General features: G+C 39.9%; 1 protein-coding gene across 2 annotated transcripts in view; it reads left to right on the forward strand.

Annotated features, from left to right (window-relative positions):
• Sptlc3 (serine palmitoyltransferase, long chain base subunit 3) overlaps nt 1-14,629 on the forward strand; it is a 143,149-nt gene extending 128,520 nt beyond the window's left edge. For both annotated transcript variants that reach the window (NM_001356507.1, NM_175467.4), the window contains 3 exons: nt 3,371-3,506; nt 8,816-8,945; nt 14,236-14,629. In NM_001356507.1, coding sequence (NP_001343436.1) covers nt 3,371-3,506; nt 8,816-8,945; nt 14,236-14,382 — 413 coding nt within the window. In that variant the 3' untranslated portion in view covers nt 14,383-14,629. The remainder of the gene's footprint in view (nt 1-3,370; nt 3,507-8,815; nt 8,946-14,235) is intronic.
• The last annotated feature ends 4,876 nt before the right edge of the window (nt 14,630-19,505 follow it).

Raw genomic sequence — 19,505 nt, forward strand, 5'->3', positions numbered from 1 at the left:
TTGCCTTCTCTAACTCTCTAACTGGCTGTTCTTCTCTACCTAATAACTCACCACACTTCAGATCCAAGCCCTATCATCACTGGAGCCAGGCTACCTTATTTTTGTTCTAATCTCCCTGGTGCAAACTATGATAACAACCACTTAACTTTCCTTTATGGTGTTTATTAGAGTCCTGGTTCATCTATACCTATCTATATCTATATCTATCATATCCATATCTATCCAATCGGACTGTTTGATTTCACACCTACCTTGCCACCAATCATAATCCTTTTCTGCTTATGAATCTTCTCTTCTCATTGCTACCAGTGAACTTTGTTTGCCCTCACTTTTCTAAACCAGTTACTCGCTCTACCTCATGGATTCTGCTACAACTTTTTCTCCCCTTTCCTCTAATTATGTTCTATCAACTGTTAGCTTTTTAGCTTTTCATATCTAAACTCTACTAGCAAGGAGATATGGCTGACTTAATTAGTATCTATCATCTCTTTGTAATTACAGACAACATCATGATCCCCTGACCAATATCCAAATAAACTTTCCTTAGGTCTAGGGAATCTCTACCCTCTATCTATGTCCAAGATTAGGGAACTAAAATGCAACAGATATTTTGGTTTTGTATTTTGTTTTTGTTTTTTGTTTTTTCCTCTTATAATCTCCCTACCAGGAACTAGAATGCTTGGGAAAGGATCTTCCTTGAAAACTGGAGTTAGATAAGGAACAATTACAGAAAAGAAGCATGGACAAACGAGAGTCATTTAACATCTCACTTCTTCATGTTCTATTTGAGAAAATATCCATTCCTTTGCATGTACAGTTGACACAATTAGGCAATTAATGTTAGGTCCCTTTAGAACTAATGATCAAAGAAAATTTGTGAAAGAAGAGCTAATGTATTTGGGGAATGACTGATCTTATCATTAAACACACCAGAAGACTAGATAAACAAGTGACTTCAGGAGGACAGTCTACAAGTTCACTTTACTCCTTGTGTCTATACCTTCAGGCCCCACAACCAAAGTGGAAGGACTTCACAAGGTCTGCCCTTTATCAGGCTTTGGATTCTTAATCCTCGATGTCTGTTCAACCCTTTACAACATGAGTCCTTTGACTTCTCCACTTTCTCTACTATAAAATATGGGCATAATTATGATCAATTATTATTGTAGAGATTAGAATTTTATTACAGATTAGAAAAGGTGGCCACCATCTATTCATTATGTAGTCAGAACACTAGTGTAGAGGTTAACAAACCAAATTCTAGAACCCAATTTGTTGGGCTAAATTCTAGCTTGAATAGCCACAAACTTTATAAATTTAAGTAAGTACTTGCTTCCCCTTGTGTATTATATAAGATTACAGTACCTACCTTGATATTGTCATAATAAAGTAGTAATAGATAAGTTACTATATGGTACCTGCCTATAACTGTGATGAATATAAATATATGTGTGTGTGTGTATATATATATATATATATATATATATATATATATATACACACATATATAATAATCATTGATACTACTGCTGTATTTTCAATATTTATTTAATTCTCTCTGTGTCTATGTCTCTTTTTCTGTCTATCTCTCACTCTCTTTCTCTCTCTCCCTCTCTCTCTCTCTCTGCACACTTGGACATGAAGGTGCATGCTCACACATGTGCATGCACATGCATGTGTGTGTGTGTGTGTGTGTAGATCAGTAGATCAGAGGTCAACTCTCAGAAGTTATTTCTTTCCTGCCACCTTGTGTGATCCGGGGATCAAACTAAGGTCATCAGACTTGTGCCTATAACCACTGATCTATTCATAGTATTTATTGAGAATGTTGTATTCTGCCTGATCAAAGTAGTGGCCATCTGCCACTAAGAACATTTGCTCACAGACACTTTCTGGTTCACATAACAGAAAGTCCAAATGATGTCCTAACTTACCCATGGCTAGATGCAAGTGTTTTATTTAAGACACTCACTACCTGTGCCTTGGGTTTTATCAGCGTCAAAAACATTCTTGACAGGTTCCTTGATGAGTTGACAAAGATCTAGCTTCCCATTCTTTCCCTTCTTCAGCGGATCTGAGACAAAGACTGATATTTCCAATTTTTTTTTCCATCATTGAGCCAACTATCAGAAGAGTAGAGTATCCCAACTGGCCAAGTCAATGTAACAAGAGGAGAAATGTATCGAGCTCACTCAAATGTCAACATCTACTGGAGGAAAGATGCTGAACCAAAGATTCCACAGCTCAACCACTTTTCAAGAACCATGATGACCACAATTAACACAATTTCTGAAGTTTTCACATTTGTTCTCTGGAGAGTTACAAACACCCACCAGTGATATTCAAACTGTTGAATAACTTCTTGTGCATGACCTAGGTCTAACCAATAAGAGTGGAAGTCAGCTAGAGACAGCCACAACTACAGTAACCCATTCCTGCAGAATAGCAACCTTTTCCCAAAGGCTAACATTGAGTTAATTTCTAGGGTACTTAAGTATTGAATCCCATTCATTCTCATTGAGCAAACACCTGCTAATTCTGGCTTGTTTGTTCACCTATATCCACTAAGGGAAGAACTGGTGTAAACAGATGTCTTCAGAACTTTTTCTTTTCTTTATGAGACTGGCACACTACCTACTGCACTAATGAGGTACCTTTCTTCTTCTCTTTCATTCCTTTTGTCATCTTGTATATGCGACCATAGGAATGGGACCCTTTGGACAGAGGATTTTTTTGAACTTAACTAAGGCATCAGTATGTTTGACATAGACATACATGTTTGCCTGCCCTGATTCAATCCAATGTTGTGTTTACTTTCTGGCTGAGAAAAGCTTAGAAGTCTTCTGTCCCATCCTTACTCTAACACTACCAAATGCTTATGAAACAAACCTGGTCTCAGCTGGCCCCCTCCTTACTTAGTGGCATATTACTTCTTTAAATTGAGATTAGATAAATTTCCCTTTCATTAGAGGCTTAGGCTATAAATGTAATGGGCTGGTTCAATTTGGATAAAGAATGTTACCAACAACTGATTGTTTGTTTGTGTGTGTGTGTGTGTGTGTGTGTGTGTGTGTGTGTGTGTGTGTACATTTCTTATTACACTCCCTTCTCCTGAGTTAATGATTAAAACACTTGACATAGAGTCTATACACAAGAGGTGCTTGCTCCCACTAGTCCTACATTACTTAACACACCCTTCTCCCATATTGTCTCCTAGGCACAACACAGTACTTGTGTCTGATCACCCTATTTCCAACTCTTAGCTAATAAGCAAGCCCACCAGGGGGCGGGGTGAAGTGGAGTTTGCCAGGTTGATCTAACCTTTACTTCCTGATGGCAACTGAAGGGTTTTGTGTCTGTGTCCTTTCAGGTATGGAGAGAATACAGCAACTTAAGGAAAACATAAAATACTTCCGACGGCGACTGAAAGAGATGGGATTCATCATCTATGGCAATGATTTCTCTCCGGTGATCCCTGTGCTCCTCTATATGCCCGCTAAAGTGTCGTGAGTATCCATCAACCCTCAGAATCTGCCAACGTCCAGTGTGTCAGGACAGAAATGGCATGTTTGATACCAGGAGGTTTTCCTTTGCATGAACTAGATTGTGTGCTTGGTGAGGTACTTGAGTTCTGACCTCAGACACATGACTTCTCAGAAGCCATCTGCCAGCATCTTTAGGAGGTTTTTCCATGTACCTTTAAGAATATTTAGTGAATTGGTGAAAGGTACACAAAATGTGAACAGGAAGAATTTCAAATTAAGATAATGCAAATTAAATGATAGTGATAAATTTTAAAATTTTAAATAAATAAATGTTTATTGAATAAGAAAAAAAAAAGAATAGGAGACTGGTGCTAAGGCCCACCTCTCTATACCATTTTCAAGCTCTAGAAATTTGGGGAAATGGTTTATCTGAATTTTAAGATAGATGATCTTGAGTCTCCTTCTGACACAAGACTGTCCCTCTAACACATAACCCCAGTATCGGAGCTTTCTGTTTGACCCACCATTTATCTACCTGAACAGATTTTAAAAATTATATAGAACCTAGCCTGTTGAGAACTCATCCTGAGTAGAAGTGAATCATAAATTCTCAAAAGGCTCATTCTTCTAAATATATTCTTGTGTGATTTTTGCCACAACAAAATATCAAGCACTTGAAACACACATGTGAATGAGTTTTTAGTAAGCCACACCATCAGCATTAGTCAGCCCTTTGTTCACAAATGTATGTCAAAGAAACAATGCCCAGAGTGTCCAAGGAGACCGAATACAACACCAACCAACTCAGTGCAATGGCAGGGGAGGAATGACAATGGAGATTCTACACAGCCACTAATCTAATCTGACACTACCTTCTAATTTTTGAGGGCACAAAAGAACACATGCACATATTTTTTAAAATGACTGGGTAAATAGCATGCTCTAGAAGGAAGGTTTCAAACTTAGAGCATGTCTACCTAATATTTCATTATTAGCTCAAAAGAAGGCATTCAATATAAATGTGTGGAAGTTCACGATCAGTGGAAACAGAGTAAGAGCAGAAGATGGAGAGCAGAATTAGAGTCTTAACAAGTTGGATGAGTGAATAATCCATTGAGGAGTTCATTAATAGTAAAAAAATAAGTGCACATTTTAAGTAAATTTGTTTTTATGCTGATACATAAAATATAAAAATTGTGCACATTAATAGGGTATCACATAATGTTTATATATATACATATAAATATATAGACATATATATTTACATGTTATTTAAATCGGAGGAAATGTGCCTTTTTCCACAAACATTTATCATTTCTTCATAATGAAAGTGTTTTTTGAGATACACAATATGTTATTGTGATGCACAGTCAGTCAATAGTGTACTAACAGGACTGAATTTCAAATGTATTTCAAATTTACTACCACAATCTATTTCATGTAACAGTTATTCTTAATGTTGTAGTAAGAAGTTCAGAATGAATCAGTTTTGGCTCATCTTCTCTCTTGGGAAATCTTGTACAAGTGAGCCAACAACCTTAACAACCTTCTGAATACCAGTTTCCTCCTGACAAAATAAGATAGATTAGTGCTCCCTTCCTGAGATTAAATACAATAAAGGACTGAAGATATAATTCAGTAGTGGAACAGTTACCCGACACACACAAAATCCTGGTTCCCCTCTGCAGTACTAAAGAAAAAGAAAAGAAGCGATATCCACAGCGTCTGGAATGATGCTTTTCATGTAAGAGTTACTTAAATCTTCTGTGATTAATAACTTTAATCACACGTACTATGCCTAATACAGCTCTTAATGTAATGTAAGTATCCCATCATTGCGGCCATTATACGCTGTACTAATTAGTAGTAGTTTCAACTGAAAAGAAAGTTAAGTTGCCGTGGTTGCATGGCTCCCCAGGATAATTATTGTAGTTAATAAAAACAGAATTCCTAGAAAAGTACTGAACAGGCTGCTACTCTGCAGTAGTTATCCTATATCGGACCATGGATCCTAGTTCCCTGCATCGTATGATTGTTCTTCAGGAGAAGCTAACATTGCTCATGTTGATTATATTCCACATAAGGCTTTTTAACCTTTCTGAACACTAACCATAGATGTGGTGCTTGACCCTAGTTTACGACCGGGACCATGAGACTAAGAAGGTTTAGCTTAGCTGCTTAGATTCACCCAGGTTGTAATCAGGAACCTAAGAATCCAATGCCATTTTCCTTTGCCCATGGACCGAAGCTCTGAAACCTGTGACACAGTCTTTCAAGCTTTAGTTTACATCTCATTAAAGCAACAGAGCGTTGGGTTAACAGTTATAAATGTTGTCTTTGACAGCCCAAAATGCATCAGTCATTTTGACAGAGAGAAAAAAAAATAATAAAAGCCTATTTAGGTTCCCTGAGGAAACCCAAGACAGGTGGCATAGAAAGTCATGGTGTCTATTTGCGGGGACATATTTGCAGGATTCGCTCACCTATCTGGCTTTGTTTCCTTCTTAGATGCTCCTTCTGTTGAGAGGTTGTATGTGAAGAGGCTTTCAAAATAGGGAGTAAATTGTATCAGCCAGTGTCAGTGTGCTTGTTTTCATTTTCATGTTTAAAGCCTTTGATGCCAGGGGCTGAGGAGACACAGAGCAGTTGCTAAAATGACTCCCTGATTCCCCGCACTCTGGTAAAAGCAAGGAGTGCACAGCTGTACTCATAAGTCTAGGAATACGGAGGCAGCAGACCCTTGGCACTCCTTGGCCAATCAGCCCCACCAAACTGATGAGCTCTAGGTGCAGTAAGCGACTACCTCAAAATAGTAATTAAAAAGAAGGGAGGTGATAGAGTTTAGAGGGAGTGGCAGGATTTGGACGTCGTTAAAAAAAGAAGTGCAGGTGGGAATAGTGTAAATGCAGTACTAATGTGGAAAGTTGCCAAAATTCATAATAAAATACATATTGAAAACGAAAGTGAAACAGACTTGGAGAGGACAGCCCAAACCCACCCCTGCTCCCACGTGCATACATGTCTACATACATACACATGTACACAGAAAATTTTTAAATTTTTTGACATTTAAACCATTGATGTTCTTAAAACTTAAGAATGCTTCATATTCTCCTACCCACATGAGGTTTAAAAAATAATCTCAGGTATGGTGTAGTTTTGAGTATATTGCAACAGTACAATCATCTGCAGTGTGTAGTACACTATAATTGCAGCCATAAAATATATAAATCAGGCTGGCAAGATGGCTAAGCAGGTATAGACGTTTGCTGCCATGCCTGTTGATCTGAGTTCAATTCCTGAAATCCACAGGGTGGAAGGAAAAGAACAACTCTAAAAAGCTGTCCTCTGACCTACATACATATGCCGTGACACACATGCCTGTACATATACACACAAAGTAAATAAACAGGTATAAAAAAATCCAAGCATACACCTAAGGAGTATATTACTTTCAGCCTGAGGTTCAAGGTTTATAATTTTCTTCGCTGTCATTGCCACTTGGGAGACTTTGGTATATAAGTTGTTATAATGTTGCATTCACTGCAGTGCTAATGTTTATTATTATTAATTATTATTATTAACATTATCATTGTTGCCATTATTATTCTGGTTTATAATTGGTTACCTCTAGCCTATGGCAACTCTGACTTCCTTTGAGGGTTACATATCCAGAGACTCATTACATAAAATGTAATCATCTATGTCCCTAAAGTAGATGTTCCTGGGAGACCCCAGATTATCCTAATGAACAAACAGTTATAGATATTTTCAACATTCTTTGACAAAACTCATTCCCTTTGATACAAAGGGACCTGTGCAGACAGTGAAAATGTCTTCCAGGAGCCCCAAAACCTAGCCTGAGATCATGGGTCAGGTGGTTTGTGTCTAGCAATAAAGCACTTGCCTTGTTTCTCAGACAATTCTGCGCTCTCATCCTGTGCAGCGCTGTGGGCAGCCTTCCGTAGGGTGATCAAGAAGGCAGAAAGAACAGCCCCTGTTTTCAAACCTTCTCAGCTAGAAAGTTTTGCTGCCTTGTGGCCTTCTAAGTAGAAATCAAAGGGAGAAATGTTGCCTAACCCAAGCCAGTGGGGCAGAAGGATTGTGTATTCAGTAGGTTTTGTACTCTCCACTGTTTTATTTGATAACATGAATTCTGCACGAGGCAACCAAAGCACGGATAACTAAGTACCAAGGTGGATGAATGCATGGCAGTCTGGTTCAGTTTTGGTTTTTTTTGTTGTTGTTGTTGTTGTTTTTTCCCTTAGCTAAAGCTAGAGGTTTCTATGCTGCTGTCGGCTTCCAGCCTAACATAGAATGCCAGAAAGCACTTAATGCTAAGAACAAACATGAAACCATGAAACCTTGACATCACTTGTGGGTAGAGCCACTCAGCAATTAATATTTCCTGCAGAGAGCAACAGAGCCCCAAAAGAACTCATGGTGGGGTGTGGGGTGTAATATTCCTTTTAAATCTGTCTTCGGCTCTTAGAGTGAGTGATTTAGAGACTTGGAGTTTAATATTCTGGGATCATTACTGAAATTAACCTTGAAATAAACAAAAAGCAGAAGGATGGAGGGAAGGGGGGACTTAAAAAGGTTTCTGTACCTCCAAGAGCTTTGTAGTTAGTCTTAGGACTGACATTCTATAGGTTGCAAGTACCCATGAGGGTCTCTTATCTCCCCAATCGCCTCATCCCTTGAGGCCAGACAATAGATTATCCCTCTCGTACACACCTCTGTATGTTCACTCACAAATAAAAAAAATAAAAATAAATAAATGAAAATAAGAGGAGATTTTTGCCAATGCTTGCTTTTCATTTGATGTGGCATGTAGTCATCATTTCTGGTGTAGGAATATCAAATCCTGATCTTCAAATTATAGTCGCCAAGTATCCCTTCTTGAAATGTCCACAATTAATTCCGTTCAACTTTTTAAAACACACAGGTTTACATTTAATAAACATTATTTCCAGTTTCATTATATCGTACTAGCTGTTTTGCTTTCTAGTCCATGGACTCTGCAGGTCAGAGAGTCCATGCCAGTTCAGGCTTCGCAGACACCAGCATTTCCTGCTCAGTATCAAAGGCTCTGTACTGACAGCTCTCCAACCTCTGTGTCAAGTTCCATAAAAAGCACATCCTCAGCTATGAGGGACAGCAAGCAATTGCCCTTTTCTTGATGTGTTGTGTGGGAGAAAGATTAATCTTCCTCTCCTTAATATCATTTTTAAAAAGAACAAGTCAACTAACCATATTCTTTTTTCAGCAGGATAATTCTATCTTCCCTCAGTGAACATTTTTTTTCTCTCTCTCTCTCTTTCCCTAAGTGCTTTCAGCAGATTTTTGCTTAAGAAAAAGATCTCAGTGGTGGTTGTTGGATTTCCAGCTACTTCCCTGCCAGAAGGTCGGGCCAGGTTCAGCATGTCCTCTGCACATACTCGGGAGATGTTAGACACAGTGAGTATCCATCTAATAGAGTGACCACGTCTGATACCCTGGGATCTGAGCGAGTACTTTTATTGAGCATCATAGGGCTTTCTAGAGCGGCTTAGGAAAAGAAAACTAATGACAAATAAAACTCACTGCTAAATGTTTGAAAAAAACCAAACAAACTAGAAAACAAATAAACAACAACAAACCACTGTGGTATGTCAGCAATATCCAACAACGTGCCAAATCAACAGATAGAAAAGAAAATCCAATTCCTCAAGGCTTGATTAAAGTCAGAATTTTGGTTTCATAGAAAAGCCTATGCCCCTCCTTAGAAGTGGGAACAAAACACCCATGGAAGGAGTTACAGAAACAAAGTTTGGAGCTGAGATGAAAGGATGGACCATGTAGAGACTGCCATATCCAGGGATCCACCCCATAATCAGCATCCAAACGCTGACACCATTGCATATACTAGCAAGATTTTATCGAAAGGACCCAGATGTAGCTGTCTCTTGTGAGACTATGCCGGGGCCTAGCAAACACAGAAGTGAATGCTCACAGTCAGCTAATGGATGGATCACAGGGCTCCCAATGGAGGAGCTAGAGAAAGTACCCAAGGAGCTAAAGGGATCTTCAACCCTATAGGTGGAACAACATTATGAACTAACCAGTACCCCTGAGCTCTTGACTCTAGCTGCATATGTATCAAAAGATGGTCTAGTCGGCCATCACTGGAAAGAGAGGCCCATTGGACACGCAGACTTTGTGTGCCCCGGTACAGGGGAACGCCAGGGCCAAAGGGGGGGAGTGGGTGGGTAGGGGAGTGGGGGTGGGTGGGTAAGGGGGACTTTTGGTATAGCATTGGAAATGTAAATGAGCTAAATACCTAATAAAAAATGAAAAAAAAAAAAAAAAAAAAAAGAAAAGCCTGAGTAGTCAAATGTTCTATTTATCTGCTCTGAACAGTGAAGTTCCTCTTACATGCACCTTAAGCATTACAGCCTGGTTTGTTTGGGGGGTTGTTTTTTGGTTTTTTTGTGGGGTTTTTTTTTTGCAGGTATAAAAGCTTCTGTAATAAAATATGAGTTAAAATAAACAAATATTTATAGGAAAAATGATAAAGACTTTTCCTATATAATATCAATCACACTTGAGTGAGGAAGTAGCCATTTAAAATGTATTTTATTGCCACTTCATTTTAAGTTTTCAGAACACTAAGCCATCGTGGTCAGTCTGAAGTTAACTATCCCATAATACGAATGCATTTTCATAAACAATGATGTGTACGAATCATATTCAAAACCTGGAACAAAAAGATGAGGCAATATTTACAAGCTAGATTAATAACAAACTAATGATAATTCCAGACAGAATAAGTTGACCATGAGAAGACAGCAGGGAACTCTGTGGAATCACAAAAGTGAGGCTCATTATTATAGTAGTGAATCTTCACAAGGAAAGTGACTTTTCAGATGGGCACTGTTAAATAACAATTATGAAGCATCACTGGGTCTTTCTGACCACTAGAGAAACAGGATCAGTCACGGTGAAGTAAATGTGAAAGAGGGTTAAGAGAGGAAAGACCCGGTGAAAGGGACATGAAATGGAGCCATCTAAACTAAATAAGAGTTGACAAGTTGTTTCCATCCAGTGGCAATGGAAACAACAACAATTCAAAGATGAATCTACAACTACACACTATGAATACGTGACTTGCCAAGGCTGGGCAAGTGATTAAATGGGGTGAGGATGGGGCTAAGCAGACAACACCAAGGGTAGTTCTCTAGCTCTCCGGGCTTAGGGAGCAGAAAGATGGGCACATAGTACATGGAAGGAAATGCAGAGTATGTGTCAAAGCATCTTTATTGAGAGTGCAGGAATACAGCAAACTCAGACCTGGACCCTAAGAGTATGTCTGTGCCTCTGGACTACAGATAAAAGTGAAAACTGATTCTAGAGCTCAGGAAGGCCTGCAAACCTGGAGCTACTGGAGTTGATGGAACTGTGGTCATGTTCAAGCCAAAGATAAAAGATCTAATTGTTGAGAAAAAAAACAACAGTGGTCAGGGGAAAGGGAGACTCTAGGAGAACACCTACTTCCTGAGACATGGAATTGCAGGAGGGAAATAGGTAGGACGTAGGTAGAGCTAAAACTGCCAGAAAGGATATGTGCTACTATAGTACTCTAAACATCAAACAGTTTCCAGGGGGAAAACAAAGATGGAAAAGTTACCTAAATATAAGAAAGTTCAAATAGGGTAAGAGATGAGAAGAAACTTTTAGACTAGCAATTACTGGGAGCTCAGTGTTCCTTAGAGTGGGCGGTTTTATGAGAATGCAATGAACAAAAAGGAAAGCACAATGAATAAAAGGGTGAAAAGTATCCTTTGAGCTTGAATTACACACATAAACACTAGAGAGAGAGAGGTGGATGCAGATGTGGGGAGGAGGGGAGAAGGAGAAACAGGTGGGGAAAGGGAGAGACTGAGACAAATACAGAGACAGAAGAGGGGCAATGAAAGATGAGAGAGAAAGAGCTAGGGGAGAAACAGAGCTAGAGAGACAGGGAGATGGCAACAGAGAAACAGAGGGGACATAAGAGAGGAGTGAGAGACAGAGGCAGAGGCAAAAAGAGATAGAAACAGAAATAGAGACATTGATTAATAGAGAGACAAAGTAGGGAGGAAAGGAGAGAGAAAGAAATGGGGGAGGAAGCAAGAGAAAGATAGACAGAGGAGGCAATAAGGAGAGACAAGGGGGATGAATGGAGAGAGAGAGAGAGAGAGAGAGAGAGAGAGAGAGAGAGAGGCTGACAGAGGAAGGAGAGTAGAGAGAGAAAACCAGAGAGAGAGAGAGAGAAAGAGAGAGAGAGAGAGAGAGAGAGAGAGAGAGAGGGGCTGACAGAGGAAGGAGAGTAGAGAGAGAAAACCAGAGAGAGAGACAGAAGGAGAGAGAAGGAAAGAAACGGAGGGAGAAGTTGAAAGGTGGGGGAAGAAGAGAGGGGAGGGGGAAGGAAGGAAGCCGGAAGAAAGAAGGCTTGTACTGTTTACACAAGGAAACAAGAAGACGGCAACGAGGAAAACTTACAAAGTGAAAATGAACAGGGAGTAAGCTTCAAAAGGTGACTGAAATGAAGTGGATAGCAGAGAAGATATCTTACCCCTTCTTGTCCAAACAGCATTAAGACCTCAAATATAGCTGACTCTGTAGTAACCGGACATTGGGCTCACGTTGACAGATTCTTCATTGCTATAAAATACCTGGCATGCAAGGAGCACTGCTACATCAACTCAACAGTTACTCCTGAGATCACACATGCATGGCAGTGTAAACCCCTGAGCCACTGTTTAAGATAACATAGAGTGAAACTTGAACCTGTTCAACAGCTAGGGGGCTAAAGTAGCAACTGGACCTGAACACTCATAGATATAAACAATAGTACACAAAAGCAGTCGGAGGTCTGGGCAGATGGGGAGTTGGCAAAGTGCTCACTGTCAGTCTGAAAGCACTAGGACCCAAGCGTGGACCCAAGGTATTCATGTAAGAAGCTGGGTATGGTAACATGAGTGCCTGAAATCCTTGCACTGGAGGAGCAGACCTTAGCAGAGCCTAGGAACTTGTTAAATTGATAACCTTCAGGTTCAGTGAGAGACCCTGTCTCAAAAATTAAAGTGAAGAACAATACAGAAAGTATTGATCTGGCCTATGCCTGGCCTTCAGGCACATATACACATGTGCATGCCTTGGACGTGTGTGTATACATGTGAGTACACACACATGTGCAAAACATACACAAAGAAAAGGGGAGAAAGGGGGAGGTATCATTCAGAGATCAGGTTGGGAACAGAAAAGGCACAGGCTAGTGTAACATCTTCCCTTTGTGGCTCCTTCGACAGCGATAACTTTCTTTTCTCTTCTGGGAGAAAGATGATAAACACATACCCAGCCACTGGCTTCTTGATAGTACCCAAGGAGAATACACGTCTGCTTCCTTAAAATCACCTCCAGTGTAAATCCAATGGATTAAGAATGTCCTCCCTTACGGGGCAATGGTGGCATACACCTTTAATCCCAGCACTTGGGAGGCAGAGGCAGGCAGATTTCTGAGTTCAAGACCAGCCTGGTCTACAGAGTGAGTTCCAGGACAGCCAGGGCTACACAGAGAAAACTTGTCTTGAAGAAAGAAGAAAGAAAGAAAGAAAGAAAGAAAGAAAGAAAGAAAGAAAGAAAGGAGGGAGGGAGGGAGGGAGGGAGGGAGGGAGGGAGGGAGGGAGGGAGGGAGGGAGGGAGGGAGGGAGGGAGGGAGGGAGGAAGAAAGAAAGAAAAAGAAAGAAAGAGAGAGAGAGAGAGAGAGAGAGAGAGAGAGAGAGGAAGAGAGAGAAAGAGAGAGAAAGAGAGAAAGAGAGAGAGAATGTCTTCCCTTCTAACCCATCTCAGAGATGCCCATGGCTCTACTGTACTATTCCATACCTCAGCAAGGACTTTAATTTAAAACTGAAACGTGTGTGGCCTTGATTCTTTTTGAGTCTAAAAGTGTAGAGATGAGTATTTTAAAAATGAGTATTGGGAGTAAGTTTTGGGAGGATTGAAGAGGTAGCTATTAGCACCCCAAAACAGCCTACTTTGTTGGTTTACTATATTTGAAGACATAATCTCAAATGTATTCTGCAACTCTATCATTTTCTTCTATGAGGTTATATGCAAGTCTTAAGATAAAGAAAAGGTTTAGATGGGTCATAGGTCTTAAGCCCCTCTCATTTCACTCCTAAAACAGAACACTCACAATGTTGAGTTAGAGCATTAGATAGAATTATCATCCATTACTTCTCTAGAATGCTAAGGGAGATTAGCTCAATTGATAAAAATACTTACATGTAAGCATGAGGACCTGAGTTCAGTTCCCAGAACCCACTTTTAAAAAGCTTAGTGTAATGACAGGTGCTTGTGATGCCAGCTCACGGGAGGCAGATAAAGAAGAATTACTGGAGCATACTGGCCAGCAAGCTGCAGAGCGGCAAGAGACCCTGTCTCAATAAACAAGATAGATGACTCCTGAAAGTTGACACCCATGGTTGTCCTCTGGCATCGTACACATGTGCACACACATGCAGGTACACCTCTACACATACATGTACCCACAGAGACCAGTTAATTAAAGTTCTTCTAGGACTTACAAACCAAAACCTAATGCCATGGATTTTTGCTGGAAAACCATTACTATGGGTCTTTGGGGAGCTTACCACTAACCTGGACTCTGCAAAGCGGACCGCTGAGGAGTTGAAAGCTAACTTACAAAGGGCTTCTCTTGTTGCAGGTTTTGGAAGTCGTTGATGAGCTCGGTGATCTCCTGAACGTGAAATATTTCCCACTCAAGAAATCAGGGCGTGCTATACTCTACAATAAGGAGGGTTTTGACAATGAAGCAAGCTTTGAAGAGATGCACTCTGAACCGGAAGCCTAAGTTCCTGACTCCAAATGGAACATAAAGACTGCCAGAAAGACCTCCCTCCCTCTTTATCTCGAAAGTAATATAATTGTATTTTACCCCTTCTGAGGACAATTTCATTTTCCAAACAGGCTTAATTGGAAAAGGGAAATAATCATTTATTTAATGTCTCAAGCCTGCTGCTACAAAGCAAAATAATATAATTCTAGATTTCAGTTTTCCCTCTCCTTTGCTATAAATACACACATGCGTACAAATGGCAGTGACCCTGTGTTTCAGTTGCTTTTGGGTCAGGTCTTTTCAAGGGCTTCAACTAAAATGAAAGTATTTTGATTTTTAGTTTGATAATCTTCCTGGGTACCATCTGCACATAAGAAAAAAGAGTGTCAGAGAAGGATTTGTGTCCCTTGTTCCACCAGTAACAGTTCATATGTATTGTGCGAAGCTCCAGGAAAGGCAGAGGCGACATGGCTTCTGTTTGTCACATTTGGACTTTCTCCAAGGACAGGTGTCAAAAGACACAATTAATGCTTGGGAGAGAATGCAGAGCTGGCCTGTGGTGAGCAGAGATGTCTTTGAAGCAAACCGTCCTTTTCCTCTTGATGTCCTGCTACAACTTTATTGTTAAGCTTTAAGGACTGGAAAGATTGTGGCTCTTGTTTTCTAAAGAGGAGGGAGAAAAGCAATCACAAGCCAGTTTTGGACCTAGACTAAAACTATAAAATTAAACCAACCCAAATGATGCTGGTGCGTGCAGAGTGAGCTTAGCATGCTTGGCCTTTGTTGCTTTAAGGAATATCTTCCCATTTTTCTATTGAATTCTGAGCACATAGTGAAACTCAAATTCCCTTATAACACGTTCCCAAATTACACTTAAAAAATGGACTAGTTCATTATTTAAGGTATTTAAAAGTCTCTTTTAAGGGTATACAGATTCAGGTCCAGTTAATCATATCCTCCCTGGCACACCTACTCAGATTTGGTGAGAAGTGGCATTGCATTCTTTTGTGTAACTGTGATTCACTCTCCTCATACTCACAAGACGACACACTCGTCTCTGAAAAATTAGTCCTCTGCTAATTGGTTCTAGTTGGTATGGAAAAAGCCAGTGGAAAACCTTATCTTTAACAAGCTCCCAGATGGTGCCCAGACTTGGAAACTCCAAAGAGCAGTGGTGACCTTTTAGCCAAGCTTCTGTAACAGTTCGAATGAGTTACAGAACATTCCACTCCATCAAATGACACTGTAAACAAATCACTTCAAAAGAGGTTTGGCTCTGTGTGACACAGATGGGCCCAAGCTTTCAAGCTGTGCAGGGAGACAGAAATTCAACCTGCAACAACCAGTGCTGGACAGGCCAACACTGATGCTCAAAGACCATTCAAGAAGAAAGTGATCACTGTGTGAAGCGTTTTAAAAAGTATAGCCCACTGATGGATTATAGTGTTTTTAGTGAATCCTGTGGGGCTGTGGAGATGACTCAGCAGTTGAGAGAGCATTTGCTGCTCCTTCAGAGAGAACCTGAGTTTAGTTCCCAGCACTCAGGTTGGATTGTTCAGAACCACCTGTAACTCCAGCCCTGGGTTATCTGATGGCTCTGGAATCTGTGGGCACCAGAACTCACATGACCAAAACCCCCACACCCAGACTTGCACACATACACATAGTTAAAATATAAGAAAAGTAAATATTTTAAAAAGCAGTTTCCAGTTATAAAGTGCCTCACAAACGGCGAGAAGCTAAAGGAATGCTGTGGTGAAGGAGAAAAAGAAACTGCTATTATACACACAGCTAGCTGCCCATCTGAAGACTGATCTGATACCTGGACTCCAATCCTTCCAAGTAAACTGGTGCAGCATTACTTCTGCAGAGAAAATGCATGTCGTATAGATGCATAAAGATAGTAAGATATGTAGGTCTTTTTCTTTTTAATATGTGTATCCAATGATGTTGTTCTTAGTAAATCATCTAAAGAAAATGCAGACTACCTGGAGTTCAAAACAGGAGATGGAAGGTAAGATGGCAGAAGGAGCTTGCACCCAAGCTCCACCAAGCAGAAAGCATCCCCTTCTTCTCCAGTCTGTGATCTCCCTCTACAGTGCCATGCCTGCTCTAAGATTTTAAGCCACCAGATGGACAGGTATCTTCCTAGGCAAGAATGCCCATGCTTATTACTTGCATAGAGGAACTCAAATTCAATTCACCACAAAGAAGTTATTTTCCTGCCTAGCACACAGAACAAGGAAGAGGTTCTTCGTTTTTCATTAAGAGTCGAAGGTCCTGAGGCAACTTGTTACCTTCCCATACACATAGAAAAGACTTACTTTTGTCAGAGTCTATGATGAACATACACTTAGGAGAACTATAATTCCAGTGGAGTGCTTCCTGAGTGAGGAGAGATCCTGAATTCATCGGGTAGCAATATGACTATAGATCATATAGAAAGTTGTGAATTATAAGAAATGCTGATTTTTAGAAGAAAAAAAAATCCGCAACCACTAAGGTTAGTTAAGACTGATTTCAACTTCAAAAAATACAGATTTTTATTAGAGTTTGAGCCTGCTGGGATTAAGGATTCCTGAAGTATAGTCCCAACCATTTTATGTGCATGGTACCCAAACACACACATACATATGTATGGATACTTTTATTATTCTTTTTAGAAAGGAAGCAAGGCAACCAATAGAGAGATAACTATCTGACTGACTGACTGACTGACTGACTGACTGACTGACTGATTGATTGATTGATTGATTGAGAAATAGATGTTCTAGAAATGAGCTTGTGAGAAAACAGAAGCTGAAGGTTTCAGACTGATATTTGTAAGGAAGAAAATTTTGTATAATGAAAAAAATGATAAAGTCCTAACTCCAATCTTATCGTGGTATGACAGTGTCATGTATACTCAGCCTTACTGCCTTTCACCATGTTTCAGTCTGACAGAGATCACAGGCTTCAGAATTTATTAGGAAGCTTGTTAACATGACAAACCATGTGACTCACACCAGACCACCACTGAATCTGATTGCAGTGGTGCCCAGGGGACTACATTTTAACAAGCCTCTCCAGGTAATTCCACTGGATGCCAGAATTTGTAAACGATTATTAGAGCTTTTGGTAGACCAGTTGGCTCCTATAACATAGCAGGGAACTTTTCTGATTCTTTGTTGATGTTTAAGGGTGTTTATACTAGTAAGCTGAAGTGAATTTAGTCCATGTGCTTCCTTCCCTTCTCAAGAACCGTTTTCTAAGGAGTGTCTCTTTTCTCTTTTTCCCTTGTATTTGTTTTCTTTCTTTTTTAACATTGTCCTCCCATCTCTCCATACCTTTAAAAAGAAAATCCAACCTTCAACTATTACAGCTTTGTGGTAGGATGTTACTCTTCCCAGCTCTTTGAACATTCAATGATAATCTTCTACATCTTTTTTTCAGAAGTAGCAGAGGCATAAAATCTTAGCTCTTGTTTTAAAATCTAAGATCTGAACAATACTTGAACTATCTTGAATACATACTTTGATTTATGGCAACCATAATTTTGAAAACAGTAAAAATGTATGTGTAGTCTATTCTCTTAGAACACCACACCCTGCTGTGTAGTGTTTTGTAAATGAAGAAGGGAGTATTTCCCTGGTGCTGACAAGAGAGCTCATTGGTAATGCATTTCCCATGCAAACATGAGGATCTATCTGAGCTTACTTATACTAAAGTTCAGCACTTACATAAAAAGCCAAGCATTGTGGTGTATGCTCATAATCCTAGAGCTAAAAAGGCAAAAGCAGGTAGATTTCTGGGACTTGCTGGCCAATCGTCCTAGCCTTACTGGGGAGCTCCAGGTCCTAATGAGAGACCCTCTTTCTAAAAATAAGTGTACAGCTCCTGTGGAACAGCACTTAATATTAACCTCTGGCCTACACACACACAAACACACACACACACACAGAGTAGACTATTTCTAGGCAACTACTGTGGTATTGTAAAATGAAGTATATAGGGTGTGAACATAAAGTTTATGTTCCACTGAAACATTTGAGATGACCAGTTTCACTTTATTCTGCCTATAAAATATTACTTTAATAAATACATCACTAAAATTGACAGAATAAAAATCATAAATGTTTTCATGTTGGTGTCAATCTGGGATGTGAGGGACATTGGAGTAGAAATTTGCATCTAAGATTTTTACTGGAGGCCATTGGTGGAGGTAACTATAGCTAGAGAAGCAAGTACTTTCCTGAGAACCAGTTGTATAAAGCTCCTTCCGCATCCTTCAGTGACAGCACAGTGGGAGTTTAGAAGTGGCCACATTAGGAGAAGTGGCACCCCAGAAATTAGAAAACACTAGAAATCACAGCTCTGGAGGCCTCACTTTTAAAGTTCCAGCAGCAGACCACTGAAACCACACTCGATGGATGGGCAATGAATAGACAATAGTATAATCATTATGCATTGATTGATAGCACAGATCTCAGTCAAATCCATGAGGAGCCAGGAAGTTAGGTTGTCCCTTAGTATTAATTCAAACTGAAGGATACACATGAGCTTCCCATTGACCAAACAACGCTCCCAGGAAGAAGCACAGGGACAGGGCATCAGCACAAGCAAGCTAATTCTGTGCAGTTGGAGAGGATTCTTCTCACCTAGCATTTAAGATTCATTTCTGAGATAGCCACTTAAAATCAATAATGGAAAATATAAACAGAGTAAAATAGGAGAGCATCGCAAACCTTGTCCACCTATCCGCACGCTCAGAGCATTGGCACTTCGGGATTGGGTTTTTTAACCCTCCCTTTCACCCCCTCTCAAATTAGATTGCTTTAAAGTGAACCCTGGAAATCATTTCATTTCATGACTAAGTATTTCCTGGAGTCTTTGAAAAGGCAATGATGTCTTAATTTGTTCCTCCTTTCAACCTCATTAAAATACAACTCTTTGGAATAACATCAGCATCAAAATGAATCAAACATGAACCCTTGCTGTCACTATCCCCTTAGCAAGTCGTGGGCTCCATGGTTTAAAACTAAGAATACATTCTGAAATAGGCATATGATGTCCTGAGAGCTAATCAGCCATTCCTCTTTAGACACAGTGCTAAGCACTTCTGTAAACACAGTCTCCCGGGCATTGTTGTATAAGTTAAC

The sequence above is a fragment of the Mus musculus genome, chromosome 2, assembly GCF_000001635.26.
Source record: "Mus musculus strain C57BL/6J chromosome 2, GRCm38.p6 C57BL/6J".
Taxonomy (NCBI): Eukaryota; Metazoa; Chordata; class Mammalia; order Rodentia; family Muridae; genus Mus; species Mus musculus.